The sequence below is a fragment of the Neomonachus schauinslandi genome, chromosome 3, assembly GCF_002201575.2.
Source record: "Neomonachus schauinslandi chromosome 3, ASM220157v2, whole genome shotgun sequence".
Lineage (NCBI taxonomy): Eukaryota > Metazoa > Chordata > Mammalia > Carnivora > Phocidae > Neomonachus > Neomonachus schauinslandi.
The window spans coordinates 128,180,410-128,199,316 of NC_058405.1; the positions used below are offsets into that span (position 1 = coordinate 128,180,410).

The 18,907-nt window shown below is 36.1% G+C and overlaps 1 protein-coding gene across 1 annotated transcript in view; it reads right to left on the bottom strand.

Moving 5' to 3' along the window:
• The window catches only part of LOC110592180 (sodium channel protein type 1 subunit alpha), a 144,736-nt gene that overhangs the window by 76,179 nt on the left and 49,650 nt on the right, over positions 1-18,907 (bottom strand). The window contains exon 2 of the mRNA XM_021703128.1: positions 3,411-3,723. Within this exon, the coding sequence (XP_021558803.1) occupies positions 3,411-3,674 (264 nt within the window). The 5' untranslated portion in view covers positions 3,675-3,723. The remainder of the gene's footprint in view (positions 1-3,410; positions 3,724-18,907) is intronic.

An 18,907-nucleotide genomic window follows, 5' to 3' on the forward strand; every position in this document is an offset into this window, starting at 1 on the left:
CTGGATCCTTTGATATTAAAACCAGATTCGCCCCACACATATTTATTAACTAATTAGTTAGCTTGTTCGTTTTCAAAAACTAGTTTCTGTTGGATTTTTGTCACTCTCAATTGAAGGGTTTCTTCCTAATATAGCAGGTGCTTAATAAATGCTAACCATTATTTTACTACCATCATCATCATCTGGGGATTGTTCCTGAGCCAGAGATGGGGAGGTGACAAGGAAGAAAGGGGCACAAGGAAGAAATAATGGATGAAGAGGAGAAAGATTTGGAAATCAAGTATAATGCCTTGGGTGGAAGGGAGAGCCCTGGGGACTGCTAGTTGTAGAGGAGCTAATGATATGACAAAAAAAAAAAAAAAGTTATAAATTGGGGACTGTTCATAAGACAACTTATGGCATCATAAGCTTTTATTTACCATCTACTTTTCTGATTAAATTACTATTAAATTACTTTTCTATTAAGTTACTTTTATAAGAAAAACTCCCTAATCCCAATTAAAAACAAAACAAACAACTCCCTCTACCCAATATAACAATTTAAAATTCCTGTAGCAATAACAGACCAGGCATGAATTTGAAATCACAAATTCATATATAACTCTTCATGCAGCTCCAATGAAGAGGTAGTATGCATCTTTTTTTAGAAGAGCTGAGAAAAAGGGAGAATAAGTTGTTCATAAATGGCCCATGAGACGATCAAGGAAAGAATACATTTTTAACTGGATACATATCTATATTCCATAATTAACAAACATCCATTTTCACTACAGATCTAAAATACCTCAGTCTATTTCCAGGACACTGTCACAAAGGATATTTTCTTCTATGGTACTAATGAGTCATCTGTAACTTTAAGAAGAACATGAGAAGAAAGAAGCTTTCTGTAATAAAGAGTAGGTGAAGAATTTGAATGTATAGCTAAATGGTACAAAATTAACCCAAGCTATGAAAACAAAAGTGAAAAAAAAATAAGGAGAAAAAAAAGTGTGTGTTTACAAGCTAAATGTGCCTTGCCACATAGCTAAAGTAAATAAACAAACAAAAGGAACCCAACCTGGGATCATATTTTGAAGAGCACTGGACCACAGCTAACATGATATGGGAAATTCTGTGATTGTATTCTGATAGCACTGTTATTTTATTTTTTGGTTCTTACCGTGGACTGCTGAAGGCTTAAAACCTCTGAGGGTCTGGAAATGCTTCCATGCATCAGGAATGTTCATGAGATGATTGCTACTATCTCTCCAGTTGTACTAGAACATCATTGACCATGGATTAAGCTACTTTAACAATTTTAGTGGAACTCTCGAACATTATATAACTTGCATATTTTAAACTAGGGCAAAGAAGATAAAAATATGTGGGCATATGCCATCTGAAAATACACCATCAGCAATGACATTTCCATAAGCTTACTGACATTGTCTTTTTAGAAGATCACAGAGGGCTTTAGTGTGGTTTGTGTTGTTCCTATTCCCTACATATAGATTTCTTATATGGATACCACTGTACTTTAAAATATAACATAAGGAATAGATTCTGCAACCATTTTTATCATAGGCTTGCTTTGTTTATTCTATATATTAATAAGAAAGAAACTAGAGACTTTGTATATAGATATAAATGGCACATTAATTATAATACTTGAGTTAAACCTTAGGGAAGGTTATATTTGTATATTCCAACTCACTCAGGCAATAAAATCCACATCCCCACTATCAGGAATAGTGGGAAATTTCATCCCAAGATGCATTTTCTCCAGTGACATTTCTACCGTTAGATGCTTTGTCTATGCCAGGTGAACCGTGTGTGTGTCATCCACTGTTTTAATGAAGGTCACCTTGCTGATCTCAGAGACCCAAGTCAGAAAATAAAATTGGTTATCAAATATCAAAAGAAATATTCATTATTTTTTAAAAGGCTATTAATTTTCTAAGCATTCCAACTTTAATCAGAGCAAATTAATTTAGAATTTAAGGCTACTCCTCAATACTGAAATAATCCAATTATGGAAAGAAAATTTAAGACTAGAAACCAGTGTCATGGCAACTATAGAAAGTCTTAACATGAAAATGTAAAAGAAGGAAATTTTAAACACATAGCTTAGTCGTGTGTCCTAAGCATGCAATGTCAGTTTCTAGGGGTTTCAGTGCTGCCGAGTTTCATTTATATTGCAGTTGAATGGATTACATTTGAAGACTTGCTTGATGTCAGCCCAGTGTTAAGGCAATGGACTTGCCTTACCTTGGGGAACACTCCTTCCTGATAACAATATTTCTCTTATCAGGTTGTCCTGCTTGCACAATGTGATTTGTTCCAAAATGCCAAAATGTTTTTCGTTCCTCACACAATGTGCATTTGAAGATAAGGATAGATGATGTTAGAGGCAACTTTGAATGTGAACCTAACAAAGTTTATAAAGGGTTACTTTAGCACAAGAATCTGGCTGACTAGTCATTCCTTCAGAGCTGGTCTTTCATCCTCAGTTTGAAGACCTTTCTTTTAACTATTTGAAAGGATTTGCACAATTTTCTTTTCCACTTGCCTTCATATCCTTTCTTACATAGCATTTGTTATAAACCAATCAAGGGGTGTTTTGTTTGGGGACATTCCCTCAAGACAACAACTGTTATCAATCTGAAAACTCTTCAATTTTAAGGAAAGATTGATTGGGTAATCTGGTTTCCACATAGGAATTGCTGCCCTTGTCAACATGTATTAATCTGGGCTTTCTCAAAGTATTCATTTACATTTTGATTTAACACTGTGATACAGCAATTCAGTTGTTTGTTTCATAGTTCAGTTAATTGATATACTGAGTTTTAATGGCTGTTACTGCTAAACATGATACTTCCCAAAGATACACGGATCCAAATGGAAAAAGTACATTATTATTTGCTCTGAATAATTTTTAAAACTGTAGTTTGTATAGGCATGTTCTTTTCTAAGTAGGAAAATGTTTCTGCAGGGAATTGATTTATTATATATAACATGATATAGAAATTGAAACCCTTGTGGTGTCAAATTTTGTTCCATGAGAAATTAATCCTAATATTTTTGAAATCATTATCACTTTTGATAATTTCAGGATTTTCAAGAGCAGAAAACACATAAAATCGTATAGTAAATTCAATCTCTGGGGAGAACTTTTAATTTGTTAAATTAGCTGCCTGCCTACATCCTACATTTATTTTTAGATACCTGTTGTGGTGCATTTGGGAAAGCTCCATCTGTTATGATATAATCAATTTATTTCTTGTGGATGCATATGCATAAAACACACACAAATGTGTTTTATTTCTTAAACAGAAGGACTTTCTGCTAATTTGGCACGTGTTGATGCTATCATAGTCCAAGGTATGCAGTAGGCAATTAGCAGTAAAATATGCCCGATGAAAAACACTCACTTTCTTATTGATATAGTACGGGTCCAGATCCTCCAGCGGCTCTGACACCATCCCTGGAGGGATGTCTCCGTAAATAAAAGGAAGGTTCTTTCCAGCTTCCAAGTCACTATTTGGCTTTGGGCCATTTTCGTCATCATCTCTCTTGTCAGGTTTGGGATTCTTAGCCTTTTCTTCTGCAATGCGTCTTTCAATAGCCGCAAGAGATTCTCTGGTGAAGAAGTTGAAGCTGTCAGGACCTGGTGGTAAAAGCACTGTTTGCTCCATCTTGTCATCCTGCACATTTTAATTACCATTTACTCCGCATATGAAAGTCCTAAAAAAAAAAAAAAAAAGATGCAGATATTCTAAGGAGATTAAAGAGACGATTTTAATGTCTAAACTCTGGTCATGAAATATGAACTAGAGGAATGGATTTTTGTTTCCAACTAAATTGAAATATAATTATTAAATATACGTTTTTTTGTAGTAAGACCATTTAACACCAGATCCACTCTTTCAATCAATTTTTAAGTGCGCAGGACAGTATTGTTAGCCACCCGCACAAAGTTGTACAGCAGCTCTCTAGTACTTATCCACCTCGCATAACTGAAACTTCATACCCATTGCATATCAACTCTCCATCCCCCCCGCCCTCCCCAACCATCATTCCACTTTCTGCTTCATTGGCTTTGGCTTAACAGATACGTTTTCTAGCTCAGGTTTTGTTAAGTGTCCCATGTTTATTAATTCTTGTGTTTTGCTGATATAGGAACTGTGCCATAACTTAAGAAAGTGATTCAACTATAGCCCTAATTAAAGTACATTAGGCTAAATACCATCATGTCCCTAATGGGCTGTTCACTCCGTGAGCCACCCAGATGAGGATGGAATGTATCCCCACAGAGGCCATGGAGAGCTTATCAACAGGATGAAGTGGAAAGGGAGTTGTCTCTGAGAGGATATAAAATCCAACCCTTAAATCCTGACAAGTGGCTCCTGGCCAAGCTGATCAAAACAGTTTGCTTCCGCCAGCCTATATAACCAATCAAATAGTCACTACTGACTGAGTCACAGACCCGAGTCTTGATCTAATCTGAGGAGACAACTGGAACTGCTTGTGACCTGCTCACGTCATTAGCCATGCCAGGGTTGGCTTTCTTGGACACACGCAGAAAGAGACAGTTCAGTGTTGGACAAATGCCGTTTATGTGACTGGGAATGAGAAAAAGACTAAGCTGGGAAGAAATTCCTGGATCGGGCCTCAGGTGGGAGAAGACAGCAGAATTCTCCTATTTCAGGAAAAAGTGATCGGAAAGGAGCCAGGGTGCCATAAGCTCAACAAGAACGGAAGTGTTTTGCTTCCCTAAAGCGATAATGCTATTCTTGCTGATTCTATAGTCCTATAGTGCTAAACATATTAGGAGGACCTGAGGCAAAACTCCCAACTCCATATAGCAGAGTCAGATCTGATCTGATGCCAGGAGCCAAATCCCAAATGTATTGTTTCAAGGTATATTTAATATGAGCTCAAATTTCACAGATATTATGGAGCCAAAACTCAGAGCCTAAGCTGCTTGGCCATGAGTTTTATTTGGAAGCTGTGTTAACTCATTAAGGTCAACAAGCTATGATGCAGTTAATTGCAGCTTTGGTGGATATAAACTGAAATAATAAACCTGCAGCCATAACTGTTTTGTGAGGAGTCCTAGAGGGCCCTCAAATTTCACTGAAGGACATTCCTACTGCTGTGAGGTTTATGACCATACTTTTCAGTGGATGACCAGAAACAAGCGGGACATTCAAGTCTAAATTTATACCTTCCGTCCATTAAGTGAACTAACAAAACTTTCAGAGCTTCTTACAGTCTACCTGTAATCAGCTCAGGGCCTGGAAGAATAGAAAAATTAAATCAGTAAATTTAAATGAATGGAAAAGGAATATTTTTACCTTAAAACTCTACTTCTCTCATAAGGCATCAGGAAAACACTGGCAGCTATTTATTTGGAAATAAAAGTTTCAGGATAACAAGTGTGGTGCATTTTCTCATAAGGGAAGTATTATGCCACAGGTGTTTTCCCCTTTTTTTTTTTTTTAAGATTTTATTTATTTATTTGACAGAGAGAGACACAGCGAGAGAGGGAACACAAGCAGGGGGAGTGGGAGAGGGATAAGCAGGCTTCCCACCCAGCAGGGAGCCCGATGCGGGGCTCGATCCCAGGACTCTGAGAACATGACCTGAGCCGAAGGCAGACGCTTAACGACTGAGCCACCCAGGCGCCCAGGTGTTTTCCCTTTTTAACTAATTCATTCTTTGACAGAAAATATGTGTAAATGACATAAACTCAAATCATTTAAGAGAAAATACAGTGTAAACTCTTCCTGCCACCTGTTCTCCAATGCTTAATTCTGCTCTCAGAGGTAACCACTGTTATCTGTCTCTGTATATTTTTCCAGGTATGTAATAGGTAAACACTAGTCACATGAGTGTGTGCATATTCATACATTTTCTATTAAAAAACACACAGTATCTTAGTTTACAAACTCTTCTGCACCTTCCATTTTTCACTTAAAAATACATATTAGAGTTCATTCCTTATCAACTTTTATAGCTTCAACTCTTTTTCTCGCCTACATGGTTTTCCATTGTTTGTATGTACTATAATTTATTGAATTAATTGTCCAGTTATGAGTACTCAGGTTGTTTCCAATCTTTTGCTATTTTAAATAAAGCTGGAACTAATTTATTTCATACACATATTTTCACATATCTGTGGACATTTTTAGGGTATCAGTTTCTAAAAATGGACTTGGCTGTGTAAAACGTGAATCTTTAATTTTGATATTATTGCAAAATTACTCGCTATGAAGTATCGGTTCCCCTGACAGCAATATAAGGCTGTGCCTATTTGTCTACATCTTCTCCACATAATGTGTTATTATATTTTCAATATTTCCAATCTGACTGGGACAAAAATGGGATCATATTATAGTTTTAATTGGCATTTGTTTTACTATGAGAAAAGCTGAACTTTTTTCCATATGGTTAAGAGCTGTTTTTAAGTTTTCTTTTCTGTGACTTCCTATTTAAATAACAGTCCATGTTTTCATTTTTTTTTCCTTTTTAATCTATATCAACTTTTTAGATATGGCATTAACAATTTAATTTGGGGCCTTTTAAAAAGATCTATTTTTTCTGAGTTTGTGGTGTTTCTGTGCTACAGGATAAGAAATTTAAATGTTAACATGATGATCTAACTGTAACTCTTCTTTGGCTTCTAGATTTTGTGTAATGTCAAGGAAAGCATCCATCCCTGGGGGAGTGGAGGCATATATGATAGATCATGTTCTCTTCCTGCATTTTCAGCATTTTTTATGCTTTAATTTTATAAATTTAAATCTTTTGTCTATTTGGAATTTGTTTTCTAGGTGGAATAAGATAGATTCTTTTTTTCACCTTAGTTATTCCAACCAACATTAATTACAGCATAAGCTAACTTCTTCACCAATACATAATGCTACCTTCATGGTATGCTAAAAATATAAATATATATATTCATTTGTATGAACCCCAAAGTCAGCAACAAACTTTACAAAGTAATCCTAGATGTATTTTCATTAAGTCAAGAAAAAAAAATCAACAGTATTATTTAACAATTTTCTGAAAGTACAAGCTAATCCAATTAGATGTGAGAAACAACTGCACTTAATAATAAAGACAGAGGAAGTAAAATTATACTTATTTGCATATTCTGTAAACGCCTGAAAAACTCCTACAAGTAGTAAGAGAATAAGTGTCTGGTTTCAAAAACATAAGAAACTCAATAGATTTTCTTTACAGGAGCAACATGCATTTAAAAACACAAAAAAGAAGCTAGAAGCTTTCCCTCTAAGATTAGAAACAAGACAAGGATAGCCCTTCTCACCACTCCTTCTCAACATTGAACTGGAAGTCTTAATTACTGCAATAAGACAAGAATAGGAGGGGCGCCTGCATGGCTCAGATGGTTAAGCATCTCCCTTTGGCTCAGGTCATGATCCCAGGGTCCTGGGATCTGGCTTGGCATCAGGCTCACTGCTCAGTGGGGAGCCTGCTTCTCCCTCTCCCTCTGTGCTGTCTCTCTCTCAAATAAATAAAGAAAAAAATCTTTAAAAAAAAAAGACAAGAATAGGAAATAAAAGATATACAGATTAAGAAGGAAGAAAAAAAAGTATCTTTGTTTGCTGATAACAAATTTTCTATGTAGAAAACCCAAAAGAATTAATTAAAAAACAAACAAAACTCCTGGAACTAATAAGCAAGTACAGCAAGGTTGCAGGCTACAAGATCAATATATAAAAAAATAAATTGCTTTCCTATACACCATCAATGAACGAGTGGAATTTGAAATTAAAAACACAAATCATTTACATTAGTGCCCCCAAAATGAAATTTTTAGGCATAAATCTGAAAGATTATGGATAAGGCCGATACGAGGAAAACTACAAAACTAATAAAAGAACTCAAAGAAGAGCTAAATAATGGAGATATTCCCTGCTCATAGATAGGAAAACTCAATAATATCAGGATGTCCGTTTTTCTCAACTTGATCTCTGTTGGTCTATTGAGCTATTGATCAATGCAATCTCAATCAAAATTCCAGCAAATTATTTTGTGGATATTGACAAACTGATTCTAAAGTTTGTATGGAGAGGCAAAAGACCCAGAATAGCCAACACAATACTGAAGGAGAAGAAAATACTTGGATGACTGACAGTACCTGACTTTAAGACTTACTATAAAGCTACAGTGACCAAGGTAGTGTGGTATTGGTGAAAGTATTGACAAACAGGTCAACAGAACAGAATAGAGAGCTCAGAAATAAACCCATATATATTTAGTCAACAGATCTTTGACAAAGGCACAAAGGCCATATTATGGAGCAAAGGTAGTCTTTTGCAACAAATGGTGCTGGAACAACTGGACACCAACATGCAAAAACATGAATCTAGACACAGACCTTATACTCTTTATAGGAATTAACTCAAAATGGATCACAGAGCTAAATGTGAAATGCAAAACTATAAAACTCCTGGAGGAGAACATAGAAGAAAATTTAGGTAACCTTTGGTTGGGGAATGACTCTGTCGATAAAAACACAACAAGCACGATCTGTGAAAAAATAATTGATAAACTGGATTTCATTAAAATCAAAAACTTCTGTTAAAGACAATGTCAAGAGAATGAAAAGACAAGCCACAGACTGGGAGAAAATATTTGCAAAAGATAAAAGTGATAAAGGACTGTTATCCAAAATACACTAAGAAGCTCCCATCTGGGCCACCGTCCCACATAATGGCAGAGATGATTTTCATTTCTTTAGGGCAGGGGCAATCATTTCTGAAGCACAAGAAGACTTAGCAACATTTCAAAACTGAAGGGTTACATTGTGTTCCTGTGTCTGAAGTTCTTCCTGCAGCTACAACCAGGCTGCAACTAAGGAGTAACATATTTCCTAGGTTCTCTAGCTTCAACACCTTCCCAGGTTTGTTTAGAACCTGTTTTTTATTTTTTTATTATTTATTTATTAAGATTTTATTTCTTTATTCATGAGAGAGAGAGAGAGAGGCAGAGGGAGAAGCAGGCTCCCAAGGAGCAGAGAGCCCGATGCGGGACTCGATCCCAGGACCCTGGGATCATGACCTGAGCTGAAGGCAGACGCTTAACCATCTGAGCCATCCAGGCGCCCTAGAACCTGTTTTTTAATTGAACTGCACTAGAAATAATGTAAATACATTTTGTTTCAGTTAAAAAGAAAAAACTATATATACAAAGAACTCTTAAAACTCTGTAACAAGAAAACAATCAACTTGATTAAAAAAATGATCAAAAACCTTAATGGACATTCACCAAAGAAGATATACAGATGGCACAGAAGCATATGAAAAGATGCTCCATACCATACATCATCAGGAAAATGCATATTAGAACAACAATGGGATAGATAATACTACCCACCTATTAGAATTTCTTGGCCCAAATCTAAAACACTGATAACACAAAATGCTGACAAGAAGGTGGAGTGACAGGAACTTTCATTTATTGCCATCTGGAATGCTAAATGGTACAGCCACTTTGGAAGATGGTTTGGCAACTTATAAAACAAAACTTACTCTTAGCATATAATTCAGCAATTGCCTGCCTTGGTATTTATCCAAATGAGTTGAAATCTTATGTCTACACAAAAACCTGCACACAAATGTCTATACCAGCTTTATTAATAAAAATTTCCAAAATGTGGTAGCAATCAAGATGTCCTGAAAATGCAAATGGATTGATAAATGGTGGTATATCCTGACAACGGAATACTATTCAGCACTAAAAAGAAATGAGCTATCCAGCCACAAAATGACATGGAGGAAACTTAAGTGCATAGCACTAAGTGGAAGGGTCAATCAGAAAAAGCTACATACTGTATGATTCCAATTATATGACATTCTGGAAAAGGCAAAATTATGGAGACAGTAAAAAGATCAGTGGTTGCCAGGGGTCAGTGAGGAAAGAACAATGAATATGTGAAGCACAGAGGATTTTTAGGGCAGTGAAACTTTTCTGTATGATACTATAATGGTAGATACAAGTCACTATACATTTGCCTAAACCCACAGAATGTTCAATAGCAAGAGTGAGTTGTAATCTAAACTATGTACTTGCAGTGATAATAATGTGTCAATGTAGATTCATCAATTGTAACAAAAGTACCACCCTGGTATGTGATATTGACAGTGGATGTGCTTATATGGAGGCTGGGCATATATGGGAACTTTGTACTTCTTGCTCAATTTTTATGTGAACCTAAAAAGTAGTTTATTTAAAAGGGGAAAACATAATTAATGAATATTTCATAAGTACAATGTAAGAATTTTAAAAAAAATCTTTGAATAAACCTAAAACAAAGTACAAATGGAAAGACATACCCTTTTCTTGGATAGAAATACAATATAATACATGAAATTTTCCTAAATTAGTTAATAAATTAAATATATCCTTCAAAAAAATAACAAGAAAATTTTAGAACCGCACAAACTTGGAAAAATAAACAAAAAATAACCAGAAAATTCTTAAAATTAACTTTGCGTTCAAATTCCTCTTTATTGTAAGAGCTGTGTAAGAGGAAGTATTTACAAATTCCAAATGACAGATTTCTTCTTATTTATTTAAGTTTAGTGTTATTGTATTATAATCCAATAATGTACTTTGTACCATTTCTGTTCTCTGGAATTTACTGAGATTTCCTTTTTGTCCTAATAGAGATTGTTTTTTTAAATGACCCGCCAAGAACACAGAAAAGGTTTTCTTTGTTTTAAAGCTATAGAGTTCAGTATATCTCAGTTAAATTCACCTTGTTTAGATCTTCTGTATCTGTACATATTCTTGTTCTACTTGATCTACTATGAGTTGAAAGAGGAAAATTAAAGTCTGTTTTTAATGTGTTTCTATTTATTCTTGTAGCCCCTGTAATTTTTATTTATGGATTTTAATGCTATGTTATTTGGTGTGATCTTTGGAGTGAACTGAACCCTTTACTACCATATATAGTCCTTGTCTCACTTTAATATCTTTCCTTCTGAGAGAAGACAATTTTGTCTGATATCATGTTATGACTCCTACTTTCTTCTTGTTTGCATTTATTTGGTATATCTTTGACCATCCCATTTGGTTTCATCCTTTCCATTTCACTGCTTTTGCAACTTCCTTAATATGTATATGTTTGGATTTTGTATATAGCTATATTTTAAATATATATGATCATTGTGGCCAATCACTGCCCTTCAAAAGGAATGCTATGTTGGAGACCATTGCCCATGAAGTTGTGTAGATGGAACAGAAAGTTACTAAAAGCCTTCCTATTTTCCAGAAATAGTCCATTTGAGAAAAGCCCTCCAGACAAATCTTCCTGATAACTGGCTATGAGTTCCAACTGGAGAAGTAAACTACCAGGAAGATAGAAGAAAAGCATTTTACGTTGACAAATATGATCACTTCAACTGTATTACGTATAATTATACATTAGTTCAGACACTGGAATTACATTTATATATGAGCAATTTCATGCATATTTTAATGACATCACACTGAGATTAATGAAAGGGTTTTTGCAACTCTAAGTAGACCTTATATTCAAATATCTATTTAAAAATAAACCTTATATTAATTATATGAATAAAAGATTTCAAATTATAACCCATCCCGTAAGTTTATTTATGGAATATCTACAAACTATCAGATACAATTTAATATTAATATTTTGTCAGTAACACTATAGAAAAAACTTCTAAATTATATTTGGAATTTGTACATACTTTGCTAAAAAATATAAAAATAAATCATGAGTTTTTCATTTACACTTGAAGCTTCACTCTTTAGTGCAAAAATGTGTAACTAAATACATGGTCCTAATTTTATGAAATTATACCTCATTCGATATGGAAGGGGGGAACCTCTGAACCACAGAATCTGTGATTCTGGCTTACACCTTTTTCTTTATGGGAGAACCAGCATTTATATGTGTCTTTGGGTTGACAGAAGAGCTCTTGCTAACTTTCAAAAGAGGTAAGATGACATGTTCACTTTCTTAGTGAAAAGACTTCAAAGACACAGGTGCATTTTCAAGAGGAATAGGGATATGCATTTAGACAAAATAAAAAAAGAAAACTAAAAAAAAAGAAGTAATCATAATTAGGAACACAAAATAACAGGAAGTGTATGTTAACAGACAGCAAATCTGAAAGAATAAAAAAAAAAGTTGGGAATAAGTAGCATAATGGATAATAGAAAAATTGAAGGGGCTCCTGGGTGGCTCAGATGGTTAAGCACCTGCCTTTGGCTCAGGTCATGATCCCAGGGTCCTGGGATTGATTGCTCCCTGCTCAGCAGGGAACCTGCTTCTCCATCTCCTTCTGCCCCCCTCTCCCTTGCCCCCGCTTGTGCTCTCTTTCTCGCTCTCTCTCAAATAAATAAATAAAATCTTTAGAAGAAGAAAAATGGAAGAAGAATGATTCTTTAGGAGGACAAGCAAAACAAAAGTAGCAATGAGATAAGAAGTCCTAAAGAAGATAAGAAAAAAAAAATCCAAAAGAAAATAAATGGAAGCCAGAGGCTGTTAAAAAAAGTTGTAAAAAAAAATAGGATTTGTGACTGGAAAGAAATAAAGTAATAGCCCAATATTAATTAATTTGGGTGAAAGACGAATAAAAGGGGAAAATTTATCAGAATGTAGAAATGATAAATAAAAGAAATGCATTCTGATGATATGAAATGGATATAAAAAAGAGAAACTAAATCAGTACCATTAGAATTACATTTTAGTAATACTACACATTCTTGGGGAAGCTTTGTAAGATCAGAAAGTTAATAATGAAAATATTCTGTAGCACTTCTAAGACTTTCCAAATTCCTTACATATATTATTATAATAAACATTCTAGTACTGGATGAAGTTTTTGCTTCTGGACATTTTGTAGCTCTCTTTTCTGTAGAAGATTCTGTATGTATTACATACTGGACTGGAGCAAATGTGTATTGCAGCCAAAAGATTTTTATACTAAGGTGGCCTGGACTGGTGAACAATATGGTTTTGACCACCTTTGTAAAAGAGCTTCATTTAAAGTAATCTTACTTAATTCATAAGGTCTCATAGTTAGACTTCTTTGGGCATCTGAATTTTTCCACCCAAATGGAAATGTCTACAATAGCTCAGAATGAAGCATTTCATTTTCATCGTGGCATCTCACACAAAAAGCCTTAAACATGAAGGCAATCTTATAAATGCTTTGTATGTGAAGAAGTTTGGCCTCTTATAAGTTAATAACTATGTAACTTCTTTTTGGAAAGCACTTCTATCTATGACAACTTGGGCCTGGGTGTACAGTTCTGCTTAACTCTGAAGTTTGGTTTGCGGGCTTTTTTGGGCTTTCACACACAGCTACATCCTCCAAGCAAACTTCTATGAGATATAAAGGTGATATTTTGTTACATATCTATCTTAGTCCTCTGTTTAATTTTTCTCTTGGTTCAGAATGTGGGTGAGAAAGACAGATGCTATTTAATGTTCCCCCTAAGAGACGACTAATACCCACAACTTTGCATTCTAATGTCATCGTGGGTTTAGGCAAAGAATAGCATAACTGTTAATTTCTGATGAGATATTTTTGCTTCCACAGTGTCCTTAAATTCCATGTTGTTTTTAAACCCTAAAAGTAATCCCCTGTCTCGACTGCCTGCCCCTCCCACCACCAATATGGTGAGACGATCCTCATCTTCTCCTTCAAGCTTCTACTGTTATGAGTTATTAAATTAATTACTGTTAGTTTATGCTTTATCTGGCCCTGGAAAAAAATGTACAGGGGGAACAAATCAATTGACCAACTGATGAGTGAACTAAACATACAGCTTTATGTTTTCTCAGGTTGTAGCTTCTAAGTTTTTCTTTACAGACTGGAGAATATATGTAATCCTTACTGTAATAGTATTTTGATGCTGATGAGGAATGGGTCACTGGAGTCTACAAGACAGGCTTTCAGGTAAAGATGACTTGGTTTGCCTCAACCTCCGAACTTCTGAAAGGTTAAGTAAGGTGTCTTAAGAGAATCAAAGAGAAGTCATCCTAAAATGAAGAAATGCCAAACATTTAAAGAAGAGTTAAGGATCGTCTAATTCATCCCTCTCACTTAACAGAAAAACTGAATCAAAGCAAAATTGACATTTCTTTTTTTAGAATTTTTGTGCTTCCTACTTCCAAAATAAGTATGTGATATGTCCAGGGTCACACGGTTTAATAATGGCAGAACTCGAATCAGAATTTTTATTTCCTGACTCCCAAACCAGTGCCTGTCCATTTCTAATAGTTATGAAATAATTTCCAAGTACTTACATGATCTTGAACCTCAGTAAAATGTGGGCAAATATAATATAAGGAGCCAGATTAAACTAATATTCACTCAAATTATATTCCTTAGAGACACCCGAAACAAATCTAGTAAATAAAGTATTTTGGCAGAAATGGAGACTATCTTAGAAAATCTGAAAAACAGGAGACATCAGAAAAAAAAGGTGATTGTAATATTTAAATTTAGAAACTATATCATGCAGGTTTAAAACCTGATGAACTATAGGTCCACAGTCAATTTATATTTTACTTCAATAACCTTTGTTTTTTGCTTTTCATTTTATTTAATTAATTAATTTTTTTAAGTTTCAATTTTAGTTAGTGAACATACAGTGGAATATTGGTTTCAGGAGTAGAGTTCAGTGATTCATCGCTTACATACAATACCCAGTTCTCATCACAAGTGCCCTCTTTAATGCCCATCCCCCATCTAGCCCATCCCCCACTCTTAACTTTTTTATGTTTTGCTAAACCTGGTTATTTCTAGTTATCTACTGAGCAGATCACTTTCTATAATTCATCTGCCCCACTTCAGTTTCCCCAAAGGTTTCCTAACACCAAAGTTATAATTATACAACACTTATGCATCTTGATCACCTTATACTATATAATTTGAGGTGGGGAAAATTCATATATCTGCAATTCTGTCTTTAAAGTGGTTTGATTTTCATGCTGAGGAGAAACCAAACAGACTCCTGCCAAAATGACTGTCAGCTCCTATACAGTCCCTTACTATTCTGGGCACATAGACCATCTGGGCATGGCAATTCATGAAGTGTTTCAGTTGGTTTTGTGGTGTATCTGCCACCCATTTTACTAAAGAATGCTGCCGCCAGTAATAATAAAAATAACTAGGTAAAATGTTATTCTTACAGTTGTGATCACACATAACTCTTTTTTTTTAACACCCAAGAAAGAAATTGCTTTTTACATAGAATTTCACAAGCCTAGGAAATATTGTTTTACAAATTTCTTTTCTAGAAATACTTTGATTTGGTATGCGTGTTAAAAAGTCTTTATTTCCTTTGGTTTTTTAAATATCCATTTTAAGTATTATAATTGAGGTTAACTAAACAACATATTTCATCCATGTGTTTAAAACATTTACATTTTTGGGGCGCCTGGGTAGCTTAGTCAGTTAAGCATCTGCCTTTGGCTCAGGTCACAATCCTGGAGTCCTGGGATGGAGCCCCGCATCGGACTCCTTGCTGCTCAGCAGAGAGTCAGCTTCTCCCTCTCCCTCTACCCCTCCCCCCACTTATGATCACTCTCTCTCTCAAATAAATAAAATGTAAAAATAAAGTTGCATTCCATAAAATGTTTGTAATCCATCCCTAAATTTTCATGCTATGTGCAGATATCATTTAAAATAAGGTTACCTATCTTATACATTGACATCTACATTGTGTATTTCAAGAGTGTTTTTCAGGGCATTTGAATAATAAACCACAAGCTCCAAAATTCACTCAATCCACTAGTGCCTTGGTCGATCCAATATCAATAAACTATTTTGTTCACATCGACATCATTTATTACTCTGTTGAAGAGATGGTCTATATTTACCTCAGATGCTAATGCAAAGTTAACACAAAGAGTGGAATAAAAAGTGCCATATGTTGAACCAAAATAAAACACTACATTCTAAGGATGTTTAGAATCGAGAAATATACATTACTTTTTTATTAATAAAATTGTGCAGTTATCAGGCATTTGTACCTCACTGTATAATAACTGAATTAAATGTTCAGAAAAACAAAATAAGATCTAAAGTCCCAATCCCATCCATTGGAGTTAACTTTGAATATATCTTGGTTTGACAATATGTTGGAGGCAGTATTTAATGAATCGAAAAAAAAAACCACACTGACTCATTCAAATCCATTCCCACAACGTGCTTGACCATACATATACTGTTGTGGCCCAAACACTTGTATTCTTGCGCCACAGAGAACTTTCCTACTCAAATTTAGCTCTAATAGATACCATCCTGCCTTCAATTCTATTTTCCTTTGCCCTATGGTAAATTTTATTAGGCAAAGTCGTTCACTGGGTCCAGTCTTACCGGCAATTGCTATTTCCATATGATGCCTTTAACTCTACCATCAGTTTGTTCCCTGAATTCCAGAACCCATTCAACTACTACCCAGTGTAGGACATATCTTGTACTTAGTGTATTCCTGATGGGAAGATGCCCTGACGGTAGAAAGTTCTGGCACGTTTGTATCCTCGACTTGCACTGAGAGTCTCGGCCTTTAAAACACTTGTTACCTGGTGGCACCATTTATTGAAAGATAAATTTGTGTGTGCTCTGCTTATATATATATAAGTATGTATGTATATATATATATTTATCATTTCGAGCAGATTGAATGGTAAGGTCTTTATCACCTCACGAATTTTAGTAGAGCAGTAAACAGAAGCTGTGTGAAGTCCACGCTTTCCTTCCTTTGGGTCAACTCCGACATGCATTGCAGACATGAGGTTAGAGGTCCCAGAGCAGAGAGATGGGGGGAGCTGCCTCTGTGAACAGTTAAAGTCTCTAGATGGGGAAGGGGACGGCAGCACCCTAGGCAGGTGACAGTGTTTCAGAGGGGGACAGATGGCAGGAGAGATCCTTGACAGGGAGAACCTTAGTCTCACCCCAAACTCCTCTTTACATTGAGCATTGCACACTGCAGCAGGTGTAATGGACCCAAAGGGGTGAAATGAGTGCCCCAGTGGGATTCAATTGCAGTAGATGAGCAGTCAATGCTTCCCCTAACGGGAGGATACATCTCCACCTACTGCCTTGTGACTCGCAGCCCCACTGGGTAGGCAATGTTCCTGGAATGTACTTCCTTGCCCCACTGTCCCTTTGACCAGGTGACTTGCTTTGGCCAATGGGAAGGGAGAAGACGAACGTAGCCTTCAACCACACAGAAGCTCAGCAGGCGATGTTGTGGTTCCACCCAGCCTTCTTCTTTTCCCTCATTCCTGAGAATGGCATGTGTCAAACAGAGGCTGCTCCCTCAGCCTGGGTCCCGGGCGGGAAGACCCGTGGACAGAGCTGCCAGAGCCAGCCAGTAACCACTAATAAGTTTGTATATCACTGAAACTTCGGGGTTGATTTAACCCAGCAAAGCTAACTGACCTGTCAGCAAAAGCCACTAATCAATGACCAGATTGCTAAACTGGTTTAACAAATGATACAGAAGCATAGTATCTCTCAAACACAACTTTTGAATGAGATTCAGCCTTGCTCTAGTTTATTAGGTTCTGCCTGAAGGACATAATATCATTAGGATGGGTTTTTTTCCCCTTAGAAGACGCTAGCCCACGTTATAAACCTTGTGAAATTTAGGGTCTCTTGTTGGTCATCCTACTCAGGATAACTGAGGGATATTCTCTGGCACAACTTGGATTAGTTTGTATTAAGAATATACAGTAAGAGCTTTAATGATAAACAAATTATTTAAATTAAACCCTCTTTGTAAAGAAGTCTTCTATGTTTGAAAGTAAATACTCTTATTTTGGTGGATGAGTGGTCCAGCCACAGAGGTTTGGGAGGATAGAGAGAGAGAGAGAGAGAGTCGAAGTCTCTTCGAGCTGTGTCTGTGGTTGGAGATTTGGAGATACTGAGTGTGTGATGGAAGCACGGAAAGCCTCCCACACCTGTGTAGCGGGGACTGAGGGAGGCACTGCCTAAGTCCCGGTTATACATGGCAGGTTTTCAACAGAGTGGATTATGGAGGGAGCCGAAGTACAGTGGCCAGTCCTGTTCATCTGCTCGCCTTCCCTTTCTCCTTGCTCATTTTCTTCTCTTCCAACTCTCCTTGATGCTCCATTTCTGCCCTTTTCCTCAGCCGCTCATCTCACTTCTGTTGCTCATCTTCTTCACACTCCTCACCCTTCCCCTCTGTCTGCAGAAATGTCAGCAGTCCGTTCAATATTTTTCAAAAACCACTATCTAAATGTAATTTACTATCAATCTCACAAAGCTCCAGACAGAATGAATGCCAGTATTCTTGATGCTCTCTGTCTCAGGCAGTGCAAGTCATTTGTGCCCGTTGCTGGTAAAGGTGGGAGTTACGTAGCCGTAAGGAGCAGCCAGGGAAATAGCGCTAGAGTCAGCATTTGTCCTTTGCTATGGGACAATAACAGGAGAGAAAAAATCAGGCTTACTTGGTACAATTCCTGTTGAGGAAAAAAGAAGTCAGCACTAGCACTAGCATTTTAACACAAGGGGGAAAAATTGTCACACTCCCTTTTTGCCAGTATTTACTTTGATAACCCTTTCCAGGAAATAATGCAATATTTTCAATCAATATATAAACCCTTTCAGGTCTCATGGCATGCATGATTAGACTTTGGTAGGATCTTTACTGAATGTCTAGGCATTAGCGTCCTTAAAAACTCATAGTTTTTGTGTGTTTTTTTAAATTTTTATTTATGGCTTTCCCCCTTCACTTTTACGTGTGTTGTCTGAACAACTCAGGGTGTGAAATAGTTCAAGAGCAGTCCTTGAGCTGCTGTAGCTAGAAGGGTGTTTAAATGGTGTCAGACAGAAAATGTCCTAGAATGTGGAATTCTGCTCAGGGGGTTTCTTTTTCAGCA